The 26,702-nt window shown below is 57.7% G+C and overlaps 1 protein-coding gene across 1 annotated transcript in view; it reads left to right on the top strand.

Annotated features, from left to right (window-relative positions):
• Positions 1–26,702, top strand: part of DLL3 (delta like canonical Notch ligand 3) — a 272,756-nt gene that overhangs the window by 7,662 nt on the left and 238,392 nt on the right. The window contains exon 3 of the mRNA XM_054009867.1: positions 2,171–2,228. Coding sequence (XP_053865842.1) covers positions 2,171–2,228 — 58 coding nt within the window. The remainder of the gene's footprint in view (positions 1–2,170; positions 2,229–26,702) is intronic.

Genomic DNA, 26,702 nt, shown 5'->3' with positions numbered 1-26,702 from the left:
CAGGGGATGGATCACTTAATGATCACCTGTTCTGTTCATTCCCTCTGGGGCACCTGGCATTGGCCACTGTCGGGAGACAGGATACTGGGCTAGATGGATCTTTAGTCTGACCCAGTCCGGCCGTTCGTATGTTACTGTATCCATATTTCTACCGATCGCCTCCCCCATCGCTATGACCTGTCTCTTCCTAACAACTGGGGTCCCCTCCCACGGAGGGGGTGTCTCAGCCTGAGAGGAGAACCATGATACTATCTGGAAGGAGGGTCCCAATGATGAGATTGTTTCCTTCTGCCCCAGCCTGATGTTCCCCTTCCCCGAGACTTCCCCCTCCTCAGCAGCACGGGGCTGTCAGACAGGGTGGAACCCGCTCTGCTGTGTCCCCAAAAGTCTCCTCTCCGTACCCCTCTTTCTCCCTCAGCTCCTCTGGTTCACCCACTGTGGTCTCCAGAGCCCGCACTCGGTCTCTGCTGGCCCCGAATGCCCACGTAACACCCCCGGCCCACGCGGCAGGTAACGGCACAGGCCGTGTTCAGGGCTATGAACTGGGGAGCCCCCACTCTGCTCGGGACGCCTGCCTGCAGTATTTTTACTCTAGCAGGGATTTTTGGGGGGAAGAGGGGGGTGTTATTGGCCCAAGCTTAGAGCCTGTTCATTAGGTGTGTCTGCCTCTCCCACTCCCTTGCCAAACTCCTCTGGTCGCCGCTCCTCTGGGGAGCTGGGTTGGTGACCCCCTGTTTGCCCTGAGTTCACCCCGCCCCCTGCGTCAAGGGCTCCCAGAGGGATCAGGGCTCAAGAGATGATGGGCCAGAGCCTCGTGTGGGAGCTCTCCGCCTAGCCGGTCGCTTGGGTCAGCACAGCCCCCATAACAGGCCCCACGATACTCTTTTTCATACACCCCCCTTCCTCCAGCTCCTGCCCCAATAATCCACCTCCTTCTCCAGTAATACACCCCAATAACCCCCCCGCTCCAATTACTATATTCCACTCCCATTGTACATCCCTTGGATCCCTCTCCGCCAGCACCACCCCCAGAATATCTCCCCCTCAGGGCCCTCCCCGCATAATACAGCCCACCCCCTGCAATTATACAGTGACTCAGAGCCATTCTGGGTTGCTTGGTAAACTGGGCACAAGCAAACAGCGGACTTTTTTTTTTTAAACACGGCTAAATGTCAGCGGAGACACCTAGGCACTAAGCCTGTCGGCCGTATGGACAGGCTGGGGGGCTCTCTCCTGGGAAGCCGGACCCTGAAAAAGACCCGGGGGGTCATGGTGGAGAATCAGCGGAACACGAGCTCCCAGTGCGATGCCGGGGCCAAAAAACCTAGTGTGATCCTGGGATGTATAAATGAGACTCTCGCGTAGGAGCAGAGAGGTTATTTCTGTGTTTGGCCCTGGGGCGACTGCGGTTGGGATCCTGTGTCCGGTTCTGGTGCCCACTGTTCAAGGAGGATGTTGATGAATCGGAGCGGGGTCAGAGAAGAGCCACGAGAATGATCAGAGGGTTAGAAAACCTGCCTGGTAGCGAGAGACTCCAGGAGCTCGATCTATTTCGCTTGGCTAAAGACGGTGACTGGATCCCAGGCTGTCAGCATCTGCCCAGGGAACAAATATTTAATCCAGGGCTCTTCAGTCTAGCAGAGAAAGGGCTAACCCAAGCCAGCACCTGGGAGCTGCCGCTGGACGAATTCAGAGGGGAAAGGAGGTGTCCGTGTTTAACAGGGAGGGTAATTAACCACAGGAGCAACTGGCCGAGGGGCGCGGTGGATTCTCCGGCACTGAGCGTTTTAAAATGCAGACAGGATGATCCGCTAACAGCTCTGCTCCGGGAATGATTCCTGGGCAGGTCTGTGGCCTGTGCGGTCCAGGGGGTCAGACTAGATGATCATAATGGGCCCTTCTGAGTTTATCATTTTATTCATCGTTCCCCTCCCCCAGGTAAGACGTGCCCAGTGTCCCCCTCCTCCCAGTGTCCCCAGTTAGGCACCCCCAGGGCAGCCTTCTGTTTCCCCCACCCCAGTCCTTCCCCTATTGTGCACCCCCCCTCCAGGCTCCTCCTCCTTAGCCCCATGCTCCTCCCCCTCCCCATCCCTGGCACCATCCCATCTCTGTCCCGGGCCGCCCCTCTCCACCCCACCCCCTCACGCTCTCTGCTCTCTCTCCGCTCCAGGGCACCTTCTCCCTCATCATCGAGACGTGGAGAGCCGAGGCTGGCGAGCCGTCCACAGGTGAGCGATACGCCAGCCGCCCACCAGGGGGCGCTGCAGGGTTCGGGGGTGTGGGCAGCCCCATCTTTGGAGAGCTTTGTTTTTTGGGGGAGGGGGGGCACTGCCAGGCTCACACAGAACTTGCACCCTGACTGATGGGACACCCTCCCCCTCTCCAGTCCTGCACCTCGTGGTCTGCCCATCCCACCCACCCCCAACCCAGTAGGGCCAGATGCCAACACTGGCCCCATGGCAGATCACATCATGAACCCCTATAGCTCCGCCCCCCACATCGTGAGTCTGACTCCCTAAGGGACAGCAAGGACCCCCCTTCTCCAGAGAAGCAGGGTGGCAGTGGGGGGGTCCTGGTACTTACCTCTGCAACCAGGGCGTCTCTGCTTGGCGGGGTGGGGGAGGCACTGGACCTGATGCACTGTGCCCCTCCTGCCCCAGGCAGAGCTCCCTGCTGGGGTGAGGCTAGCACGGTGGAGTAGGGGGGCTGGCAATAAAAAGCCCTCTCAGATTGCTTTAGGCAGCTCACCCCTCTCAGAGCAATGGGTTCAGGCTCTCGGCAGACCCAGGCAGCGTCACTGCGTCGGTCACGCTCGGGACAGCTCACCCCTCTCAGAGCAATGGGTTCAGGCTCTCGGCAGACCCAGGCAGCGTCACTGCGTCGGTCACGCTCGGGACAGCTCACCCCTCTCGGAGCAATGGGTTCAGGCTCTCGGCAGACCCAGGCAGCGTCACTGCGTCGGTCACACACGGGACAGCTCACCCCTCTCGGAGCAATGGGTTCGGGCTCTCGGCAGACCCAGGCAGCGTCACTGCGTCGGTCACGCTCGGGACAGCTCACCCCTCTCGGAGCAATGGGTTCAGGCTCTCGGCAGACCCAGGCAGCGTCACTGCGTCGGTCACGCTCGGGACAGCTCACCCCTCTCGGAGCAATGGGTTCGGGCTCTCGGCAGACCCAGGCAGCGTCACTGCGTCGGTCACGCTCGGGACAGCTCACCCCTCTCGGAGCAATGGGTTCGGGCTCTCGGCAGACCCAGGCAGCGTCACTGCGTCGGTCACGCTCGGGACAGCTCACCCCTCTCGGAGCAATGGGTTCAGGCTCTCGGCAGACCCAGGCAGCGTCACTGCGTCGGTCACGCTCGGGACAGCTCACCCCTCTCAGAGCAATGGGTTCAGGCTCTCGGCAGACCCAGACAGCGTCACTGCGTCGGTCACACACGGGACAGCTCACCCCTCTCAGAGCAATGGGTTCAGGCTCTCGGCAGACCCAGGCAGCGTCACTGCGTCGGTCACACACGGGACAGCTCACCCCTCTCGGAGCAATGGGTTCAGGCTCTCGGCAGACCCAGGCAGCGTCACTGCGTCGGTCACGCTCGGGACAGCTCACCCCTCTCGGAGCAATGGGTTCGGGCTCTCGGCAGACCCAGGCAGCGTCACTGCGTCGGTCACGCTCGGGACAGCTCACCCCTCTCGGAGCAATGGGTTCAGGCTCTCGGCAGACCCAGGCAGCGTCACTGCGTCGGTCACGCTCGGGACAGCTCACCCCTCTCGGAGCAATGGGTTCAGGCTCTCGGCAGACCCAGGCAGCGTCACTGCGTCGGTCACGCTCGGGACAGCTCACCCCTCTCGGAGCAATGGGTTCGGGCTCTCGGCAGACCCAGGCAGCGTCACTGCGTCGGTCACGCTCGGGACAGCTCACCCCTCTCGGAGCAATGGGTTCGGGCTCTCGGCAGACCCAGGCAGCGTCACTGCGTCGGTCACACACGGGACAGCTCACCCCTCTCGGAGCAATGGGTTCAGGCTCTCGGCAGACCCAGGCAGCGTCACTGCGTCGGTCACACTCGGGACAGCTCACCCCTCTCGGAGCAATGGGTTCGGGCTCTCGGCAGACCCAGGCAGCGTCACTGCGTCAGTCACGCTCGGGACAGCTCACCCCTCTCGGAGCAATGGGTTCGGGCTCTCGGCAGACCCAGGCAGCGTCACTGCGTCGGTCACACACGGGACAGCTCACCCCTCTCGGAGCAATGGGTTCGGGCTCTCGGCAGACCCAGGCAGCGTCACTGCATTGGTGACCCGAGACCCCGCTCTTCCCAATCACAAGGGCTAGAGAATTTCTTATTTGAAACATGGAGCCGGAGATCTTGCTGGGATCGTGTGACTGCCCGAGCTGGGACCCACCGGGCCTGTTGTTTGTGCACGCCTTAAACTGGCCCTGCAGCCCACCCCAATTCCTCCTCTGCAGCCAGCTCCCAGCTCCTGTGTGTCCCCCCGCCCCAAAGATATGGAGCAACGGTGGCTTGAAGCCTTCTGGATTCTGGGACTGTCCCGGGGGCAGCCCAGCCCGACCCGCCCACTCCTGGGTGGCTCTCGCTCACGCTTGGCAGCCATAGCCGCATGTGGGCAGGCCGAACGGGCAGGGCGCAGTGTGCTCGGGCCATGCCACTGCCTTGCCCCCCAGAATGGCCCTACGCCGGCACTTTGCCCCCTTACTGCCCGTGTCCCCCAGGACGGGCACCCACCAGCCTGGCACTCCCGTACTGCCCACGTTTACCAGCATGTCAACTCCACACCCCCTGCATCCCCCAGGACGGGCACCCAGAATCCCCGGCATCCCCCAGGACAGGCATCCAGCCACGTGTCGACCCCGTACCGCCCACTTCTCCCAGGGTGGCCCCCACTGCATCCCTGTGGCGCCGACGTAGAGGGATGGGGCCTGGCTCCAAACTTCCCCTAGGTCTGAGGGTGCCCAGCCGCCGGGTTTGGGATTCAGGCACCAGGCCAGCCCCATTCCCAGTCACCCCCAGCTGAAGCTCACCGTAGCGGTGCAAGGGTCAGCCCTAAGGAATTGTGGGATTCCTTTGGGGGGGGGGTAGCAGGGGATTCTCTGGGTGGGATTGAGCATCTGTAGCCGGGGATGGGGAGGAAATTCTTGGGACACCCCCCACCCCAACTCCCTTACAGCCTTCAGCTCTGGGGCCCTGGCTCCAGGAGGTGAAAGGGGGGACATTGGCCAGGCCATGGTGGGGTGACCCCGATATCCGTGATGGGTACTGGAGCCAGCAGGGGTGAGGGCAAGCAGCTGATAGAGACCTGGGTTACTAGTGATCAGGGGAGAGCTGGGGGGACCCGGTTAGCCCCTGGGGGTCGTGGAGAATTCCAGAGGTGGGGGCAGAGGAGCCGGGTGCCGGGGGGGAGGATCCCAGCGGGGGGTGGGGGGCAGAGGAGCTGGGTGCCGGGGGGGGATCCCAGCGGGGGGTGGGGGGCAGAGGAGCTGGGTGCCGGGGGGGGGGATCTCAGCGGGGGGTGGTGGGCAGAGGAGCCGGGTGCCGGGGGGGGATCCCAGCGGGGGGTGGGGGGCAGAGGAGCCGGGTGCCGGGGGGGGATCTCAACGGGGGTGTGGGGGGCAGAGGAGCCGGGTGCCTGGGGGGGGATCTCAGCGGGGGGTGGGGGGAAGAGGATCCGGGTGCTGGAGGGGGGGATCTCAGCGGGGGGTGGGGGCCAGAGAAGCTGGGTGCTGGGGGGGGGGATTCTAGCAGGGGGATGGGGGCCAGAGAAGCCGGGTGCTAGATGAGGGGGTAACCTGCAGAGGGCCAGCAGGGAGGGGAGCACTTGTGTTCCCCGGGCCAGGGGAGTTGGGGAGCAGAACCCTGGCAGGCCCAGACAGGGGTTCCTCATGCTATGGGCAGGTGGTGGCGAGATGCCCACGGCCCTGGGTACCCCGGGAGCATCAGACCCTTCCTCCATGTTATCCTCCCCACTCAACCCACCCTAGAGTGCCCCTTCCTCCCCCCAGTGAGGGGGTCACACTGCTGGGTGCTGGGGAGAGGAACCATCCCCTGCCCTTCCCCACAAACCCTGTTGCTGGGGGTGGAGCATTAGATCCTCTTTGTACTGGATCCTGTAGCAAGGGGAGGATGGGGGGGCACTGGCTGGGGGAGGGTGGCTGGGGGCGACTGGGCAGGGGCAGGGTGGGGATGGGTAGTGAGACGGGGAGGCTGGTTGGGAGAGGAATGGGTGGTGGTGAGGTCTGGGGGGGTGGTTGGGGGGGGTGACAGGTGGGGCTGGGATGGTGCATATCGGGGAGACTGTCCAGAAAAGGGTGGGGAAGAGGGGGGCGGCTGGCTGGGGGAAGGGTGGGGGTGGGTTGGAGTGGGGAGTGGCTGGCTGGGGGAGAGGGGGTGGGTTGGAGCGGGGGGGGGGGGGGGGTGGCTGGCCAGGGGAGAGAAGGGGGTGGGTTGGAGCGGGGGAATGGCTGGCTGGAGGAGGGGTGGGGCTGGGATGGTGCATATCAGGGAGTCTGTCCAGAAAAGGGGGAGGGAAAGAGGGGGGTGGCTGGCCGGGGTGGTGGTGGTGGTTTGGGGGGGTGAGGATGGGGAGGTGCAGAGTGGAGCCTGGCTGGGGGAGGGGTGGGGATCCCAGCTGGGGGGCGCGGGGGCCCACGGCAGTGGCAGGGCTGTGTGGCTGGAGCAGGCTGGGGGTGAGGAACCAAGGCACGGGCAGGGCAAGTGCTGGCTGGTGGGACACTTTGGGGGGAGGAGCAACCCCCTCAATTCCCCCCATCCCCTCCCCCGATGCAGGACCCTGGTTGGCTCCAGGCCAGGGTGTGTGTGTGTGTGTGGCGGGGGGGTCTGACTTGGGGGGAGAACTGTTGAGGGGAGGGGGTGGGGAGTGGCAGAGTGCTGGGAGTGGGGGGGGGTGTCCCAGAGGGATGGAGAGGAGATGAGTCGGGGGAATACAGAGGGGGAAGGGAATGGGGGTCCCGGGGGGAGGCAATGGGGGTTCCAGGGGATGGAGAGGGGAATATTGGGGGTCCCAGACAAGGGGAATATGGGGGGGAAGGGAATGGGGGCACCAGGGGGATGAGGCGGGGAATATGGGGTGCAGGAGGCCATGGGGGTCCCAGGGGGAAGGACAGGCGAGTGCAGGGGGGAGGAAGGGGCACTCTAGGGTGGGTTGAGTGGGGAGGATAACATGGAGGAAGGGTCTGATGCTCCCGGGGTACCCAGGGCCGTGGGCATCTTGCCACCACCTGCCCATAGCATGAGGAACCCCTCTCTGGGCCTGCCAGGGTTCTGCTCCCCAACTCCCCTGGCCCGGGGAACACAAGTGCTCCCCTCCCTGCTGGCCCTCTGCAGGTTACCAGCAGCCCCCCTCTGCCCCCCAAGGAGCATCCCCCTGGAGCACCCAGCCCCTGCTCCACCCGCCACTCGCTGCATTCACAGCCCCGCTGCTCCCAGAGGATCAGCCCAGCCCAGCTTCCCAGATCCACATCGGCCCAGGCCTTAGCCACCTTCGGAGGGAAATCCGGTGTCAGGGGATCTCGCAGAGCTCCAAGTAACAGCCGGGAGGTAGAATGATGGGACACAATGGGTTATGTCCACACCAGAACTAGAGCCCAGACCGAACTTACCGGACTCTCCCCTCTCTCCAGAGATCGGCTCCCCCTCCCCCTCCCCCCGGTCCTTCTCCCAACCTTTAACAGCCCGGCTGGCCGGCATCCTCCGTTCCTAAGAGAAACTCGCTGGCAACTTGGCTCCTGAGTGTTTCTGTGTATTCTCCAGGCTTCTTCTTTGATCTTAGTCACAAATAGGACACCCCCGGCCCCAGCGAGGCTGTGTGCGCCTGTAGTTCTTGTGCTCTCTTGGTGACTTCGTGGTCTCGATTAGCCGGTGGCTCCATGTGCAGAGAGACTCACGTTGTAAGACGCTCAATACACAATGGTCAGTCAGGGCCAGAGAAGCGTCTCCTATCCCGCCTGCCTGCCCAGAACCTGTGTATCACCGGGTGACCTGGCCTAACTTACATACCTTCGAACGTAGAGATACGTAACTCCTTAAATAGCATCTGGACATACATCACGGGCTGGTTAGGACGATGGTGGTAGAGACCTCACATGCCCCCCTTTGGCGCGCTGTTATGTAGACATCATACTTGGTGGATCCCTGTAAACCCATCTGTCCCCCTTGTGCCCTTTGCCAATGGCCATTGGGAGGTCCCTGGGCCGCGAAGGGATTCATAGATTCTAAAGACGCTAGGGGCCACTCGGATCATTTAATTTGCTCTCCTGTTGAACGCCGGCCACCGGACTGCCCTGTGTTCATTCCTGGTGGCGCTAGAGTTCTTCTTTTAGGAAAAAAAGAAATATCTCATCTTGGTTTAAAAATTGTCCGGGATGGAGAATCCGCCACGACTCTGGGTGAGTTGTTCCAAACGTTCATTCCCTTCGCTAGTAAAAATGTATGCTTTATCTCCCGCCTGAATGTGTCCAGCGTCCCTGTCCAGCCGCTGGGTCCTGTTAGACCTTCCTCCGCTGGCCTGAGGTGCCTATTCTCAACGTGTTCCCAGGTAAGTACTGGTAGCCTGGGATCCCGTCACCCCTTAACCTTCTCTTTGTTAAATTAAATAGATTGAGCTCTTTTAATCTATCACTTTCTAATCCTTTGATCATTCTCGTGATTCTTCTCTGACCTCTCTCTGATTTATCAACATCCTTTGAATTGTGGGCACCAGAACTGGACACAGGATCCCAGCAGTAGTTGCACCAGGGCCAACCACAGAGGGAAAATAAACTCTCTGCTCCGGCTCAACATTCCCTTGTTGATGCATCCCAGGGTCACACTAGCCCTTGTGGCCACAGCGTCACACTGGGAACTCGTGTTTGTATCCAACACAACTCGCAGCTTCCCAGGATGGAATCCCCCATCATGTAAGTCTGCTCTGTGGTCTTCGTTCCATGATAAATGACCTTACGTTTAGTTGTATTCAAACACATTTTGTTTGCTTGCGCCCAGTTTACCAAGTGCTCCCGATGGCTCTGTATTGGTGACCCGTCCTCTATATTATTTACCCCTCCCTCCATCTTTGTCATCGGCAACTTCATTGGTGATCATTTTATGTTTCCTTCCAGGTCATTGTTAAAAATATCCAATAGTGAAGGGCCAAGAACTCATCCCTGCGGGACCCCCCCTAGAAACGGATCCGCTCGATGACTATTCCCTAGTTACAGTTACCTTTTGAGACCTGTCACTTAACCAGCTTTTCATCCGTATAACGTGGGCCGTGTTCATTTTGAATCTTTCTAGGTTTTTATAAAGATGTCGTGTACTATCAAGTCAAATGCCTTACAGAAATCTAAGTATATCACATCAGCACCACTACCTTTATCAACCAAACTAATTTTCCATAAACCCATTTTACTTGGCATTAATTATATTACCCTCCTTGGATTCTTTATTAATCAAGTCCCAGATCAGCCCCGCCATTATCTTGCTTGGGATCGATGCGAGTCTGACAGCCTGTAATTACCCGGGTCATCCCGTTTACCCTTGGTGCTGTGATCTCGGTACCGAGCCAGGGCCGCTCAAGGGGTATCTTCTCCACAATCCTGCCATGCTCGCTCCTCCCAAGCTCCATATGGGACCCAACACCAACAGGGTCAGCGAATTAGCACCAGATGGCACTGCCGCCATCCTGATATGGTCACCCGTGGGCAACACCAGGGCTCATGCCAGTGCAGTGGCCCTACTGGGACCCCCGGGCAGGGCACCGCCAGCCTTTCTCCAGGGCACCACACATTGCCAGAGGCAGAATTGTGAGCCTTAGAGCCCTTCGAAGTGGTGGAGCAGGAGATGGAGGCAGAGGAGGGGATTGCACCCAAGGCCATATTCCCCCTCTTCGCCAGACAAGGCGGTCATGCCATCACTGCCCTCCATTGCGGACGATTTCTGCCTATTCCAGGAGCTGGCGAAGATGGCGGCCGACACCCTCCGTGTACCATGAGAGGAGGTAAAGGATACGCGTCACCAACTTTGTTGGTATCCTCCATACCTTTTCCACCGCTGAAGCCCCACTCCCGCTCAATGAGGCCATCCTAGATCGCGCTAAGGTGGTGTGGGAAAACCCAGCCTCGGTGGCTCCACTTTGCAAGTGAGCAGACAAAACTACCAGGCGCTTCTGGCGAAGTACAACTCCACCAATTATAGGACTTCTTTGACAAGGTGCCAAACAGCTCCTGGGATTCCTTCAAGGCCATCATCCAGGAATGCCAACTGGTGGCAAAACCAGCCCTGCCATCAGCTTCTCGACACAGGTGGGGATGAGACGCGCGTCGTGCCTGCACCTCTCGGGTTTCCCAAAGGAGGTGCAGACAACAGTGGAGGACCTCCCCGTTTGAAGGGGTGAGGCTCTCCGTGGAGAAGACCGACGCTTCCCTCCACTCCTTGAAGGTCTCCCGGGCCTCTTTCGGGTCCTTGGGAATCTGTACACCGGGCCAAAGGAGACGATTCAGCCCGTGATACCAGCACAGACCATATTCAGCAGTATTCCCGCCGCAACGGCACTATTAGCCCCAAAGGAAAAAGGGGAGGTTCTCGAAGTGGAAGCCTTCGGGCTCCCAGGCCTTGACCCAACTGCCTGCCCCGAAACACCACTATTGACAGGCCGAGACTGCTCCGTGCTACCACCTGTAACCTTGCACCCATTTGGCCAGCGTTCCGCCGTGCCTGGGAGCCCGTAACGTCGGACAGATGGGTCCTAGAGATCCTCTGATCTGGATATTCCATCCACTTCACCTCGCTACCCCCCTCCACCACACCCTTCCCCGTCCCTCTTCAGGGACCCTTCTCACAAAAGTCTTCTACAGCAGGAGATAGATCCAATCTTGCAGTTAGGAGCCATAGAGCCAGTACCCCAACATCTGCAAAGCAAGAGGGATCTATTTACTACTTCCTGATACCCCAAAGGAAGGGAGATTGGAAGCCCATCCTGGACTTCTGAGCTCTCAACTTCATCAAAGCTCAGAAGTTCAAGATGGTCCCGCTATCGACGATCCTTTTGTCACTGGAACTGGGAGACTGGTTTTCGGTCCTCGACCTACAAGATGCCTATTTTTCACATCTCCATACTACCGTCTCACAGACATTTCCTCGGGTTTGCTCTGTGATACGAGCATTACCAATCCGGGGTCCTTCCCTTCGGTCTCTCCTCGGCTCCCAGAGTATTTCCCATAGTTATTTCCATGGTGGCCGCCCGTTTAAAATCTCCAGGGATTGGGATCTACCCTGACCTAGACGACTGTCTCCTCAGGAAGCTTGTCAAGCCCCTGAAGATATGAGATGCTTGTTCATGGAGTTGGGGCTGCAGATGAGCTCCCAGAAGTCGAGCTTTGCACCGGTGCAAAGCCTGGAATTTATAGGGGCCGACCTAGACGCTACAAGCCAAAGCCGTCCAACCCTCCCTCCCTTCCTCAAGTACCAGCCCGAACCTGCCTCCAGCTCCTGGGGCATATGGCAGCGGACACGGCGGTGACTCTGCACGCCAGTCTTCACATGAGATGCCTACAGCTCAGTGTACAGACCACACAGGGACAGTTTGGCCAAACCCCTGTCACTACCAACCAGGGCCAAAAACTCCCTGGACCGGTGGAAAGACCCGGTCAATGCATGCAAAGAGATCCCCTTTCCTCCAGGGGTCACCTTCGTTATTTCTCACCATGTGCATCCCTCCCAGGATGGGGCATGCATTGAAATGGGCTCACAACACAAGGCAAATGGTTTCAGGCAGAGATCTCCCTTCGTATCCGTCTTCTCGAACTGAGGGCGGTCAGGAACGCCTGCGCCCCTTTCCTCCCGCTGATAGCAGGCTCCAAAGTCCTGCCAGACAACATAGCCGGCATGTATTACGTCCCTCGCCAAGGAGGGGCCAGAAACACTGCATCTCTCGAAACATCGCCTTATCCGCAGCCTACCTTCCGGGCACGCAGAACACGGTAGTGCACAAACCGAGTCGCACCTTCCCACTAGACCGCGAATGGGAGATGCACCCGTCAGTACTTCAGGACTTGTTCGCACCACGGGGAGCATCATCCGTGGATTTATTTGAAGTGTCCGTGGTTCTGTTCCAGGGCAGGGATCAGACGGCGTTCTCTGGGCAAGGACCTTCTTTACAGCTTCCTTTCCTCTTCTGCTGAAGGTCCTGCTAAAGATAAAGAGGGACGGGGCTCATGTAATTCTGATCACCCCTATCTGGCTGAGACAGACCTGGTACCCTTACCTGATGCGGCTTGCAACGTACCTGCTGATCTCCCTCCCAACCACGGCGCCGCTCCTCACGCAGGACAAGGGGCGCACCCGGATCCTCCGACTCAAAGCATGGCTCCGACACGGTTCCGGCCCCTCGAGAGCTCATGCTCAAAGGACGTACAAGAGTTCCTACTCCACAGCAGGAAGTCCTCCACCCGACGCACTTAGCGGCAGAGGTGGTCCAGGTTCCAGCGTTGGTGCACATCCCAGCAAATTACTTCAGCCAGAAGAGTAGGGGAGATAGCCACCTTAATGGCACATCCCCCGTACACGATATTCTTCCCCAACAAGGTCGTGCTAAGGCAGCGTCCAAGGTTTATCCCTAGAGTGGCCTCCTCGTGCCATGGGAACCAGTCGATCCACCGTCCCGCCTCCCCGGGACAATAGGGAGACCATATTCCACACCCTAGATGATAGGAGAGCCCCACGCGTTCTACCTCGCTAGGACAAAGGCCTCCAGGAGGTCCCCTGGATTGTCTTTCTCTATGGCGGGAAGGTCTAATGGCTCAGCGCTATCAGCCCAGTGACTTTCTAAGTGCTGCCAGATTCACGACATGGGCTCGATCCATACACGCTCGGAGATGGGTCTCCTCCGCCGTCGCCTTCTTAAAGCATGGCTCCATCTCGGAGCTGTGCCGAGCCGGACCTTGGCAGAATGTTACAGGACTCTGCCTCCGCTGCCGTATTTGGCTCCCTGGTACTTTCATCTGTGACCCATCTGAGTCGGAAGTCCCAGCCCTCCGGGGGGGGATACTGCTCGGGACTCACCTACAATGGAGCACCCATGGGGACGTGACTCGAAGAAGCAGCGGCTCGCCCTGTGCGGTAACGACGGTTCTTCCAGATGTGTTGTCCCTGTGGGTGCTCCACGACTCGCCCTCCCCCCTCTCCTTCGTCGTCTGGTAGAGAAGGAATTGGGGTGGGGGTTAGCCTCGTGGCGCGGCACAAGGAGAGACGGCGCATGCGCGGGCCCAACGGACACGGCTCCCGAAGTTCTCTCATCAGCAGCGCGGGGACGCGGACACGCCTCCCGGCAGAGCGCCCCTAGGGACACGCGTCTCGAATGGCCCAGGGTGAGTCATTTCTTCTGTGATCGGTTCCTCTTTATTGGTCGAGACGAGGTCTGATGTCGAATTCCCCTGGGTTGGGATGCAACGATTTGTTGAGGTAGGAAATTTGTTCTCTGTGGTCTGTAGCCATTCCCAGGGTGTTTTGGGACTGGTAATGTAAGACCTCCCGCGTATGCCACTCGGACTGAAATCGCGCCCCCACTTCCCCCCCGCAGTGTAGATAGTTGTATAAGGAGCCCCTCGGCCTGTTCCCACGTGTGATTTGAGGGTCTGTAGCAGATGCCCCTGAGTATCCAGTTTTGTGCTTTAGCTGGTTGCACGTGGACCCACGAGCGTTCAAGATCCTTTTTCTCCGTGTTGTCAGTGACTTGGTAACAAGTAATGTCAGTTCTGAGGTAGAGAGCAGGGTGCGGGGTGGGCCCGGGGCTCCTGTAGGGACAGAGGGGGGAGTGCGGGGTTAGGGTTAGGTGAGGGGGGGTCTCAGAGGGGTGGGCAGGGGTGGTGAGGGGGGTCTTGGAGAGGGTGTGCTGGAGGGATGGAGGGGGTGTGCTGGAGGGTCAAGGGCCGTGTTGGAGAGATGGAGGGGGCACGCAGGCGGGAGGGGTGGGGGATGGAGAGGGGAGAACAGGAGGGTCGAGGGGGGTGTCAGAGGGATGGAGGGGGCACGCAGGCGGGAGGGGTGGGGGGATGAAGAGGGGCAGGTAAGGGGATGGCAGGGGATGCCAGAGGGATGGAGGGGATGGGTGAGGGGTCAAGGGGGATGGAGAGGGGCGGGCAGGGGAGAGGAGAGAAGGGGGGGGAATGGGTCCTGGTTGGCTGGAGAATGAGCAGGGGCCTGGAACACCTTGATTGTTGCGTGAGCGGGGGAGTACGAGGGGACGTGATAAATATCTATAACACAGTGGGCCCCGGGACAGAAGGGAGATCGGGCGGGTCTGCTCCCCCCCGTCTCCTCACACAAGGACAAGGGGACAGTCGATGAGACTGAACCGTGGGAAATTCAAACCCGATCCCCGGAAATGCTTTCTCCCTGCCGTGTCATTAACCAGTGGAACCCACTGCCACAAGGAAACCTAGTGTCACCGACACAGCTCGGTGTGGCACTCTGTCCTTCTCTAGTAGTGTCCGGGTATGTCTACACTGCAAAATGTGTTCTCCTTTTGAGTGTTTGTCCACGTGCACGTTTCGTTAATGCGGTTGTTCACCCTCCAGCTCACGGGCTCTTACCTAGTAGTGTTCATACGGTGGGCCGGCCCACTGGGTCTCCTCAGCCAGGGTACAACCATCAGTTCCTCTCCACCACCTCCCGGCATCGCGACAGAGCGGTCGGTGCCCGTACGGACAGCACATCTGTTCTGCTCATTACTGTGTGATTAGAAAATCTGCAAACCCTTGACCTCCCAGACCCATAAAGGATGGCGAGACCAGACGGCAGATCCTTCTGCAACACAAATCCATTGGGCCAGCCTCTGAATCTGGCCTGCCAGGTTGGCCGGAGGAACCAAGAGACGTGCTCTTATGTCTCCAGTCCTGCTCAGCTCCCGACGCCGGCTTTGACCCTGGCCCCTGACTCTGGCTCCGACCGCTAGGCCTGACCACCCGCGTCCCACTCGGTGCCATGCTTCTCCCCAGAACTCAGGCTCGTTACCGATGGTCATCTCCCCCCCGACTCCTGGTTTCTGCTTCCCTGCCTTGCCAGGGTTCCTTTCTTGTTCCTAATCCCTTCCCCCGGTCTCTGACTCATTCCAGCCCTGACCCTTGGCTTGGTTTACAGATTCCAACTCCTGCAGGGTGTGTCAGCAGCACCAGGGCAGCCTCCTCCCGGGGGAGAAACTTGGGCCGCCTGCAACATCTACCAACACTGGGTAGATTCACGGCATAGAGCGACCTCCGAGTCCTACAGAAACCTGACCTGCTGCTTCTCTTGACTTCACCCAGACCGTCCTGGGATGGCTGGAGACGGCACCAAGCCGCCCGTGATGCTCAGAGTCACAGTGCCACCTGTGGACCTGGCATATTCCTTCTCCTTGGTGGCCCTGGGTGATAACCGCACTGGTATTCCCCAAGGGCCACCATCATCCTCTACCTCCCCCCAGAGCTCTAAAGATCACTCCAGAGATCGATACTGGGACCCTATCACTCCATGGTCTGCTCCCCTCTATGCCCATGTGGCCCTCTTGGGGGGCCCCTGTGTCCATCTCATGGGAAGACAGGACTACCTGGACAGGAGCTGTACACCAAAGACTCCTTCAACCACATCTGCAACAACTCAGCGGGCACCAGCTCAGCCTTCTCCCGGCTGAGAGGAGGAGCAAGGATAAAACATTCTTTCCCCTGATAGACATGAGAACGGCCCTACTGGGTCAGACCAATGGTCCATCTAGCCCAGTATCCTGTCGTCCGACACTGGCCAATACTAGGTGCCCCAGAGGGAATGAACAGAACAGGGAATCATCAAGTGATCCATCCCCTGTCGCCCATTCCCAGCTTCTGGCAAACAGCGGCTAGGGACACTTCAGAGCATGGGTTTGAAGACCCAGCCTCTTGAAGAGAAGAGCGATGGCGCTCCTCCTACCCATGGAGGAAGTCAACGGAGGTGACCGTACCGCTCTACTCGGCGCTGGATGGGTCTCAGCTGGAGTACGGTGTCCAGTTTTGGTCACCGCTGTATAGGAAGGATGTAGAGACGCTGGAAAGGATCCGGAGGCGAGCGACAAAGGGTGGAACGCAAACCGTATGAGCAAAGGGTGAAGGAGCTGGGTATGGTTAGTTTGGAAAAGAGGAGGTTGCGGGGGGACACGTTCGCGGTCTTCAAATCCTCCAAAAGCTGCCATAAGAAAGCCTCATCGACCCAGACGTCCCACCTTCCTTCTTAGAAACACCTGTTTTGATGGGTTGGCCGGAGATCCAGACCACTTCTTTGGCTTCAGAGCTAGCTCCCTCCTTTAGAAATCGTCCTGCACCCCCTTAGCTCAGTGGGTTTTGGACATCATGAGGTTACCCTATTCAGTGCCTCACAGTGCCCGAGCCCAACCTGCTGCCTCATCCCTCTTCAGGGACCACTCTCATTAGGGTCTTCTACAACGAGAGAGAGCCTCTTGGAGCAACAGAACAGGTCCTGCTGCCGTAGCGGGGAACGGGCTTCTACAGACGATACTTCCTCATCTCAAAGCAGGGAGACGGATGGTGAACCATCTTAGACGGACCATGTTCATACACAAGCTGACGTTCAGGGTGGTGACCCTCAACTCGATTGTTCCCTCTCTGGGGACTGGTTTGTATAGCTCAACCTTCAGGATGTGTACTTCCATATAGGCATGATACCATCCAATAGCAGGTACCTGAGATCCATGGTAGGTCATTGGCGTTACTGGTATGTATCCTATCCCTTTGCCTCTCAGCCACCCCGAGGTTATTTACTAAAGCTCTGGAGATTACAGCAAAACACTGAAGCAAGAAAGGCATGTCAGTATGCCCTCATCGGGACGGTTGGCTGGTTCAGGGAGAGTCACCTCACTGGGTCTTAAAGGCTGCTTAATACACCCGCAGCCTGGTGCTGAACCTGGAGTTCACCGGTGCACTGCTCAAACCCATGGGCTTCCTACCTTGGGACAGGTTCAAGAATCTTTCATCCCTGATCTTGTAGTGGTGGCGGAGGAGTGAGACTCTCTAGTTGGGAGAACTTCCCTTGCTCTTCTTGGTCTCCTAGCTTCATGCCGGACTACACCTCCGATGCGTGCGGGGCTGGCCGAGGCCTGTCTGCACCCCAGGCAAATATCATCTGGATATGGCCCTCTCCATGCCCCCGTTGGGTCGACCATCTCTGGCTTGGTGGAAAGACCCAGCAAATGCCCCTTTGCACCTCCCCACCTATCCAGGATGAGGGGGATGGACACATTGCTCTCAGGATGGGCAGCACATATGGACAACCTGCAGACACAGGGCTTGTGACTGCCCCGAGGACACAGATGCACATCGACCTCTGAGAGTTCATGGTGCTGCTGAAGCCCGGAGACTCCTCCTTGAGTCATATTGCAGGTCAGCGTGCCCAGATAATGACGGACAACCCCACCTCCATGTTCTACCTCAACAAGCCAGGGAGGCGGCAGATCCAACCCGCTTGGACAAGAAACCATCCAGGTGTGGAGCTGGGGCATCAGACATTGGATTGTCCTCTCGGCTGTCCGTCTACCCAGTCTGCAAATCACCATAGCAGATGGTCGGAGCAGGTACGTCTCCTTGAACCACGAGTGGGAACTCAAAGACTCCATTTTTCAAGCCATCTTCTCAGACTGGTGCTATCTGTGGACAGAGCCATTTGCAAGATGAAACAACACCTTCAGGATGTCCAGAAACCAAGATTGTCTCGGCCATGGTCTTGGCCTGAGAGCATCCGGCATGGCTGAGATAGTCTCAGGATGTCAGAAACTAAGACTTTCCGGCTCTCGGCTCAAGACCTTACCTCTGGTAGCAGACCTATTGTCACAGGACAAGGGGAAAGTTACCTGGATCTGAAGTCTCCTCATCTCACAGCTGGGCTTCTGGACGGTTGTTGAGAGTCCCGCTTCTCTGCAGTTTGGGATATCCTGGTTGGCAGCTGGACAGACTCTACAAGACAGACTTACCTTGCAAAATGGCCGAGAATTTCTCACGGATGGTGTCACAAGTCTCTGAACGCTCAGAAGGCATCCATGCCCATGATCCTGGATTATCGACTGGAACTCAAATGGCTTAACTTGCCACTGAGCTCTCGCTGATGGTACGCTCGGCCGTGATCGCTTAACCTCCTCCCTGTATAGAGGGTCAATCTACCTTCTCACGCCCAGTGGTCTTGAAATTTCTAAAAGGCCTGATCAGTGGGTTTCCACCTATTCTGGTTTCCCCATTGGACCTCAACCTGATTGTTTCAGTGCTGATGGACTAATGACGATTGTGCTCTGTCTTGCAATTGTCTGTGAAAATGGCGTTCAGGGTAGCTGTCAGCTGGGTGAGGAGGGTAGGAGAGAGTCCAGCACGGCTGGGTCCTTTATTCTATAGTCAGCTATCCAGTGTCTTTAAGAACCCATCCAAAGCTCTTGCCAAAAGGTAGTCACAGAATTCCATCTGAACCAGCAAATCCACCTACCCGTGTTCTTTCCTTAGCCTCACGCTTCCAGTTCTACACACCTGAGATGTCAAACAAGTTCCGGCTTCCTGTCTACAAAGAAAGAAGCCATGCAGATCTTCCCCTAGACCCTTCGTGGCCATTCTAGGAAGGATGAGAGGCACAGCCTTTGTCCATGTGGATTTCTGACGACGCGAGGCCTTGCTTTGAGGGGGCAAAGGACTCCCCGTCCTTTTTAAGACTCGTTCCATCAGAGCCTCAACAGCCTCCTCAAAGAACGTGCGCACAAGCAGGGCAGCCACTGGGGACGCTATCCATTCATTCACTAAGCACTAGGTACTTACTGAAGTCTCCAGCTTGGAAGCTGCGTTCAGCAGGCCCATACTTGAGTCTTTATTCTCCTAGACTCAATGCACGGAAGCCAGCATCAGTGGAATGTGCATATAGACGATGACTCAAAGGAGAAGTGACTGCAGTTCGCTGAGATGTCTTCCATAAGCACGTGCCAGGAGCCCTTTAACTCTGATTCTGCGGTGAAGAGGAATGGAGCATGCCGGCATGCTCGGCCTTTAGACGCCCTTGCGGGAAAAACACAGAGAGCCCCCAAGGCACGAATGTGCCGTGTGGACGCTTCTGGCCAAAAGACTCCGAACTCCACCGCTGTGCGTGTACCCCACCCGCTCGAATGTGTGTATGGACAAGTCACTGTACAAGGTAAGCAACTTCTCATTCTCCTCTTAACTCGGGTGAGCAGCTGGAGTTAGAGAAGCCTGGCAATCTAGAGCCGATTGGTTGGGTCTTCATTGCTGTTTTCACCCCGGTTAGCGAACGCGAATTAAGCACGTGAGTTAAGAACACGCCTTTTTTTGCAGTGTAGGCATACCCATAGGGTGGAAAAGCCTGTTGTAGCCTTGATCGGGGAGCTGGGTCTCTTAGCTTGGGCAGGAAAAGCTCCTGCCTTTAAATCCAGAGATCGCCAGTTCCATCCCTACTGCTGCCGACCCACCCACCGGTGCCGCGTTAGTAGCACAAGAGAAAACGGTCTTGGACATTCATGTAGAGAACAAGAATATGCAGGGTTAGAAGTGTGTGTACAGGAGGGGGGTTAAGATCTGTAATTAGTAAAGACCAGGGTGAGATCTGTGTGGGGAGCAGATTATTCCCCTCGGCTACTGCAGGATCTTTACATCTTTCTGGGTTGCATCTAGTGCTGGCTTCTGTCAGAAACGGGATACCAAGCTAGGTGGGCATCCGCTCCGATCCAGAATCCTCTGGCGATTCCTATGAGAGTTGTTTGCTGGGAGGCGTGGGGGTTGGGTGGGTGGTGCATTCAGTATCCTACTACTGCCACCAGCTGTCATAGATCTACATCTATCATTGCTTCAGCCTTCATATGGTCTCTTAGGAAGTCCCCTATTTCTTACCAAGCCTGAGCATAGCCTTTCCCAAAGGTGAATTCTGCACCTCTCCGACTCCCAGACTGGGCCTTCATCTCTGGCACCCCTGTTTCTGTCCTGGCGCTCTACTGAGAGTGCAGCCGAGATAAGACTCTTGTAGAGACTTGTACCCATTCAGGGAGCCATGCACCCAGGGCATGTGTGTGGTGAGACCAGGAGCCTTTTCAGAACAACAGAGCACTGATTAGTCACTAGAAATCCAGCACCGAAGAGTCTTTAGCCAAGTTTAAGACAGTCTATATGGACAGAAGCAGTTGCCCTGATATCCCATGCTCTCCTGGGGTCCACCTTATGTCTTCGTCCAGTTCTTAACACAGCCCCGGTACCCCTTACATCTCTGTCCTCAACCCTGCCACCCTCTGGGTCCCAGCTCTTCTCTTTCCTGGGCGGCTGGGACGAAGGGATCTTCCATTCATCTGTGTGGATTCCATTCATTTTTTTAGGTCTATCCCAGAGACCGCCATTGTCTGCCTGACATCTAGCCCCGCCTCACTCCACAGTGCCGCCAGAGTAGGAACTGGCCCCTTTCCACTCAGTGGGTAAACTGAGTCACGCATCATTCATAAAAAGATCACAAACAATTCCCCCGTTCTTCACCTCTCTTCTGGAACAGAGTGCGATCGCGCCCCCTCGCCTCCCCCCCGCAGTGATCTAGGGAAGTTCGAACCTACTCTGAAGTTGGGATTCTGCGTTCATAGAATATCAGGGTTGGAAGAGACCTCAGGAGGTATCTAGTCCAACCCCCTGCTCAAAGCAGGACCAACCCCAATTAAATCATCCCAGCCAGGGCTTTGTCAAGCCGGGCCTTAAAAACCTCTATGGATGGAGATTCCACCACCTCCCTAGGGAATCCATTCCAGTGCTTCACCACCCTCCTAGTGAAATAGTGTTTCCTAATATCCAACCTAGACCTCCCTCACTGCAACTTGAGACCATTACTCCTGGTTCTGTCATCTGCTACCACTGAGAACAGCCGAGCTCCATCCTCTTTGGAACCCCCCTTCAGGTAGTGGAAGGCTGCTATCAAATCCCCCCTCATTCTTCTCTTCTGCAGACTAAATAACCCCAGTTCCCTCAGCCTCTCCCCGTAAGTCATGTGCCCCAGCCCCCTAATCATTTTCATTGTCCTCCGCTGGACTCTCTCCAATTTGTCCACATCCCTTCTGTAGTGGGGGGGCCCCGAAACTGGACGCAGTACTAGGGTTACCATATTTTGTGCCTCCAAATGGAGGACACTCCCTGGGGGCCCGCCCCCGCCCCCAGCCCCGCCCACGCCCCGCCCCAACTCCGCCCCTCCCAAAGTCTCCGCCCCCTCCCCTGCTTCCCGCGAACATTTAATTCGTGGGAAGCCTGAAGCAGGTAAGGGGGGGTGTGGGGGGGAGGAGGCGCGGCCCAGGCTGGCCCCCCCGGCGGCTCCAGCCTGGGTCGGCTCGGGCCCTGGGGTTCTGGCCCCGGCCGACCACCCCCGGCGGTCCGGCGCACCCCCTGGCTCCCCGGCCCCGCGGGCCCGGCCCGGCTCCCCGACCCCGGCCCGGCTCCCCAACCCCGCGGGCCCGGCCCGGCTCCCCGACTCCGCGGGCCTGGCCCGGCTCCCCGACTCCGCGGGCCCGGCTCGGCTCCCGGCCCCGCGGGCCCAGACCGGCACCGCGCCCCCGGGTCCCAGCCCCGCGGGCCCGGACCCCCGGCTCCCGGCCCGGCCCTGCGACCCTGGCCCGGCCTGGCCTCCGGCCCGGCACCGCGCACCCGGCCCGGCTCCCGGCCCGGCACCATGCCCCCGGCCCCACACCGGCCCCGGCCCCAGACAAAGAGGCCCCGGCCGAGCCTCCCGATTTTCCCGGACATGCCCGGCTTTTGGGGATTTGAGCCCCCAAAAGCCGGACATGTCCGGGAAAATCCGGACGTATGGTAACCCTACGCAGTACTCCAGGTGTGGCCTCACCAGTGCCCAATAGAGGGGAATAATCACTTCCCTCGATCTGCTGGCACTGCTCCTACTAATACAGCCCAATATGCTGTTGGCCTTCTTGGCAACAAGGGCACACTGCTGACTCATATCCAGCTTCTCGTCCACTGTAATCCCCAGGTCCTTTTCTGCAGAACTGCCGCCTAGCCAGTCGGTCCCCAGTCCGTAGCAGTGCCTGGGATTCTTCCGTCCTAAGTGCAGGACTCTGCACTTGTCCTTGTTGAACCTCATCCAATTTCTTTTGTCCCAATCCTCCAATTTGTCTAGGTTACTCTGGACCCTCTCCCTACCCTCCAGCGTATCTACCTCTCCCCCCAGCTTAGCGTTCTCCTACAGTCATCAGAACACGCCAGGGCAAACGTCTCCAGTTCCCCGGAGAACCGTTCTGCCAGATAATCTCTAGTGTCTTACAGAACAGCTGTTACTCATTAAACAACATGCAGTTGTCATTTTCGCAGGACAGAGCCATTTCAAATCCATCCCCCAGGTCTTCTCCTATAGGTCACGCTAGCAAGGGCCACATGGGGAGCTTTCATGCCCTCCCCTCTACACCCCTTTGCCCCCCTAAAGCCTTCGGGTTTGAGGCGGAAATCAGACCCTGCTGCTATCTCCTCCCATTCCTCCAGGTGTCAGCCGTCAGCGCTGCAGGCGAGGGTGGGCCAGGAAGCGCCCCTTGGAATAGTTTGCGGAGGGGAGCAGGGAAGGGTTGTCCCCCTGCTGAGCGGGACTTAACCCAGCTGTGGCTCTGGGTGTCCCAGGGTCAGGTAAGGCAGGGGTGCATATGCCAGGACCCCATTTCCTCTCTTGGGCAGAAGTCACTGTCTCCCCCCAATGCGCTGTGATTCAGGGCCTCTGGGTTAAGAGAACCTACCACGGCCGTGGCCACCTTGTGAAAAGATCTTTCATCAGCAGCGGCCTCCTAGCTGCTTTACCCTTCTCCAGGGCTTTCCCCACCCCCTGACAGGGTTCAGACTTCTGGCAGTCCCCGCGCAAGCTCGGCCAGCTGCGGCAAGGCTCAGCTGTGCCTCAGTTTCCCCAGTGCAGGCAGGCAGGGAAGTAACTGTCTTGGTCACAGATGCAGGCTCTAGGGAGTTCACCTGGTGAGACTTATGCCTTCTGGGCGGAGCTGGGTGGGGGTCCTTCCTCTGCCCCACTCCAGGTCAGGTATTTGTCTACAGACGGGGAGGTGTTGTGAGCTTACCAGCGTTTCCCTTGTGTGGCAGGTAGGGGGTGGAAAAGTTCCCCCTCCCTCCCACCTGCTTGACACCTCCAAGTCTGTCCGTGTGGCTCCCCTCAGTGCTTGCCCCAGGCCTTTGGTTTGTACCAGAAGAAGGGCTGGACTGTGCCTTAAAGCTCCGGTTACCTCACCTAGCTGGTCTTGTATTCTGGGACCAATGCGGCTCCAAGAACGCTGCATCCGCTCAAAGCTACAGCGTCCCTTCCGAAAAGTAGAGCAAAAGGGGTCTCATCCAGGATCCCCCACCTACAGCACTGCCGGAGTTTGCCCAGAACTCCTGTGCTGCCGGGCGGGGCAGGGGTTTCGCACGCGGATCCTGCCCCAGATTGCAGTGTTCGATGTGGCTTTGCTACGTGGGGATTGGCTCCAGTGTCCCACTGTCCCCCGAATATCTCCCACCTTTCGCTCCCTTTGGGGATCAGCTGGGTCTGGGGCCAGGAGAGTATAACAGGGTGCGTGCACCTGTGTGTGGAGTGGGGACTTATCTACCAGCAGATCCTATGCACAAGAAGCACTGGCTGAGTAACATCTTTCTCCCGCGCGGTCACTCACGCAGCTAAGGTACCGGCTGCCTTCCTGGCTGGGCTGATGATGGATTAACCCTTCGGTTCTGGGCAGGCCCCAGGAAACGGAGGTTCAGGCAGTACACCCCGTTATGCCCCATCCTTCTGCAGATATTGCAGCTTAGATCTTTGGGATCCGGGGGCTACCCAGGTCAGCTGCCCCCTCCCAGTTTGGGTTTGCCCAAATCCCACATCTGGGGTGCTTCCTCAACCCCCCACCCCATGCCTAGGCCAATCCCCTTTGAGTCTTGTTTAATAACTGGATGTACTGTCCACAAACTCATGTGCCAATCAGCCTGCGACAGATCCTTAGACTTCTGAGCCACTAACCGTATTTTCACAGATCTCAAGGCCAGAAGGGACCGTTGTGATCATCTGGTCTGATCTCCTGTACGACGCTAGCCGGAGGACGGCCCCAAAAGACTCCCTGGAGCAGGTGTTTTCAAAAAAGCCTCCCACCTTCATGTAAACCATCCAATCTTTTAAACTCATGGGGGCCACACTGGGTGGAATTGTTCTAACCCAACAAAGTCTCCAGAGAAGTGACTCCTGCACCTGTACCCCATTGGTGGAGCTGTTCTCCCACCGGGGTGGCAACCTCCGTATATGTCCCTCCCCTGGTCTTCTGCACGCTCCGGCTGAAACCTTGTCCTAGGGGTCAATTCAGACGTAAGCAGTCTCCGAGGCAGCGAGGAAGGCATCTCTATCCCCATCCTCCTCCAAGTGGGGCAGTAATGTTGTATCTGTGGAGTAGATCTCCCCAGCTGGGGTTCCACACGGCCTCTTGCTCCTTGGTGCCTTGATTTCCGGTGCATGCGTCCCTCTGTCATGACTCGTGTTTTGGGTGCAGCGCGCTCGCGCGTCTTGTTCTTGCGCAGCATGTTGGACCTGGCTGTCTCCAGCGTCGGTGCCTCCATTTGAAGCTCCTTTGCTGTCAGCCCCGGTCTCTGCTGTTCCAGCTCTTGTGTTGGGGCATTCTCCGATTCTCCCCTCTTCTCTGCTCTCAAACTGCGCTGCTCACCCGGAACCCCTTCTGGGTCTGGACCATGGTTCTTGCCCAATTGTCCTTCTCTAGCCGTGCAGCCATCTGTGCCCTGTTTAACTGTTCAGTGGTTACCTTCTTGCTCTGTACAGCTCTACAGTCTTCCACACCATTTGCCTTACTGTTTCCTTTCACTAACCTTGGTGGTTTGATTTTTTTTTTTTTTTTTTCTATAGTGGTCACTGGATGCAAAACACTACTGGTGCATCCAGTATCCCACTACTGCCACCAGCTGTCATGGATCAATATGAGTCCAGTGCTCTGGCCTTCATCCATTCCCTTAGAACAGTGGCTCTCAATCTTTCCAGTCTACTGTAACCCTTTCAGGAGTCTGATTAATCGTGCGTACCCCCAAGTTTCACCTCACTTAAAAACTGCTTGCTTACAAAATCAGACCTAAAAATACAAAAGTGTCTCCGCACACTAGTACTGAAAAATCACTGACTTTCTCATTTTGACTATGTAAGTATAAAATGAATCGATTGGAATATAAATATTGTACTTTTCAGTGACTGTGTAGTATTATAGAGCAGTATAAACACGTCGTGGTCTGTATTAGATTTTAGTTTGTACTGACTTCGCCAGTGCTTTTTACGGAGCCTGTTGTAAAACTAGGCAAATACCTAGATGAGTTGATGTACCCTCTGGAAGACGTCTGTGTACCCCTAGGGGTATGCGTACCCCTGGTTGAAAACCACTGTCTTAGAAGGACCACTAGGTCTTGCCTTGCCCTGAGCATAGCTTTTCCCAAAACTCTGGGACCTCATTTCTGCCCGGATGCTCTATCAAGAGAGTTCAGACTCCTATAGGCACTTGTACCCCTTCAGGGAGCCGGGCACCTAGGGCGTACGCATGGCGAGACCAGGCAACCTTTTCAGGACAATGGAGCATTGATTAGTCATCAGGAATCTAGCCTCGGAGAGTTCTGAGGTGTGCATGGAAAAGCCAAGCTTAAGACAGAGTTTATCTGGGCAGAAGCAGCTGCCCTGATATCTCATGCTCCCCTGGGAGCCACCTTGTGTCTCTGTACCTAGGCCTGGTCCCGCTTATGTTTCTGTCCTCACCCCTGTTGGATCCCAGCTCTTCTCTTTCTTGGGCGGCTGGGGGTGAAGGGTTCCTATGCCAGTCCCTGGATCTGCCATTCATCTGTGTGGGTTCCCTTCAGTTCTCGACGGCACTTTCGGGCCACGCTAGAGTCATAATACGTAGCCTGGCATAGCTCTGTCGGTCTGGGGTATGAAAAAGCCACTGCCCCCCCCAGCCAACTTAGCTATGCCAACACAGCCGTCAGTGGAGACACACAGTGCTTCTGGTGGTTTGGCTACTGTCAGTCGGGGAGCTGGTGCTACCATACAGGCCAGCACTCCTTCTGTCGCATACGCTGCGTCTACACTAGGGAGCTATGCCAGTTTAGGCTCGGCAGGGAGGATACAGCCTCAGGCAGAGATGTTATACACATGTCCCTCAATCCCCCTAATCCCCCAGAGGAGGCACTGACCCCTTCCCAGGCAGTGGGTAAACAGCATCACACGCTGTTCCTTAAAATGTTACAAGACATTCCCACATTCTCCAAAGGTGTTGGGTGTGGCGGTTGGGTGTGGGGGTAGAGGTGCAGGAGGAGAGAGGGGTGTGGGAATTGGGTGGGTGGGGAGGAGGGGGTAAGGATCAGGGGTTGGGTGGGGAGGAGGGGTGCTGGGTGTGTGTTGTGGGGGCGCTGGAAGCAGGAGAGCGAGTGCTGGAGAAGGGGGTGCGGCGGGAACTCAGGCACGGATGGGAATGGCAAATGGACACAGGCTCTCCCCCAAAGGCAGTGTCTGACCCCCTTCCTGCCTGGGCTGGGTCGGCTCCTCCCCCGAAACATGTGGGGCAAGAAGGGGGCATTGTTCTTTCCCCTTACAGGTTGGCACTAGTGTCACGGATCACAAGGGAGTGGGGACAAGGCGGGGTCCCAGGTGGATGGAGGTGGGG

The sequence above is a fragment of the Malaclemys terrapin genome, chromosome 20, assembly GCF_027887155.1.
Source record: "Malaclemys terrapin pileata isolate rMalTer1 chromosome 20, rMalTer1.hap1, whole genome shotgun sequence".
In the NCBI taxonomy this organism is placed as follows: Eukaryota; Metazoa; Chordata; order Testudines; family Emydidae; genus Malaclemys; species Malaclemys terrapin.
This window is presented reverse-complemented; position numbering and strand designations above follow the sequence as displayed.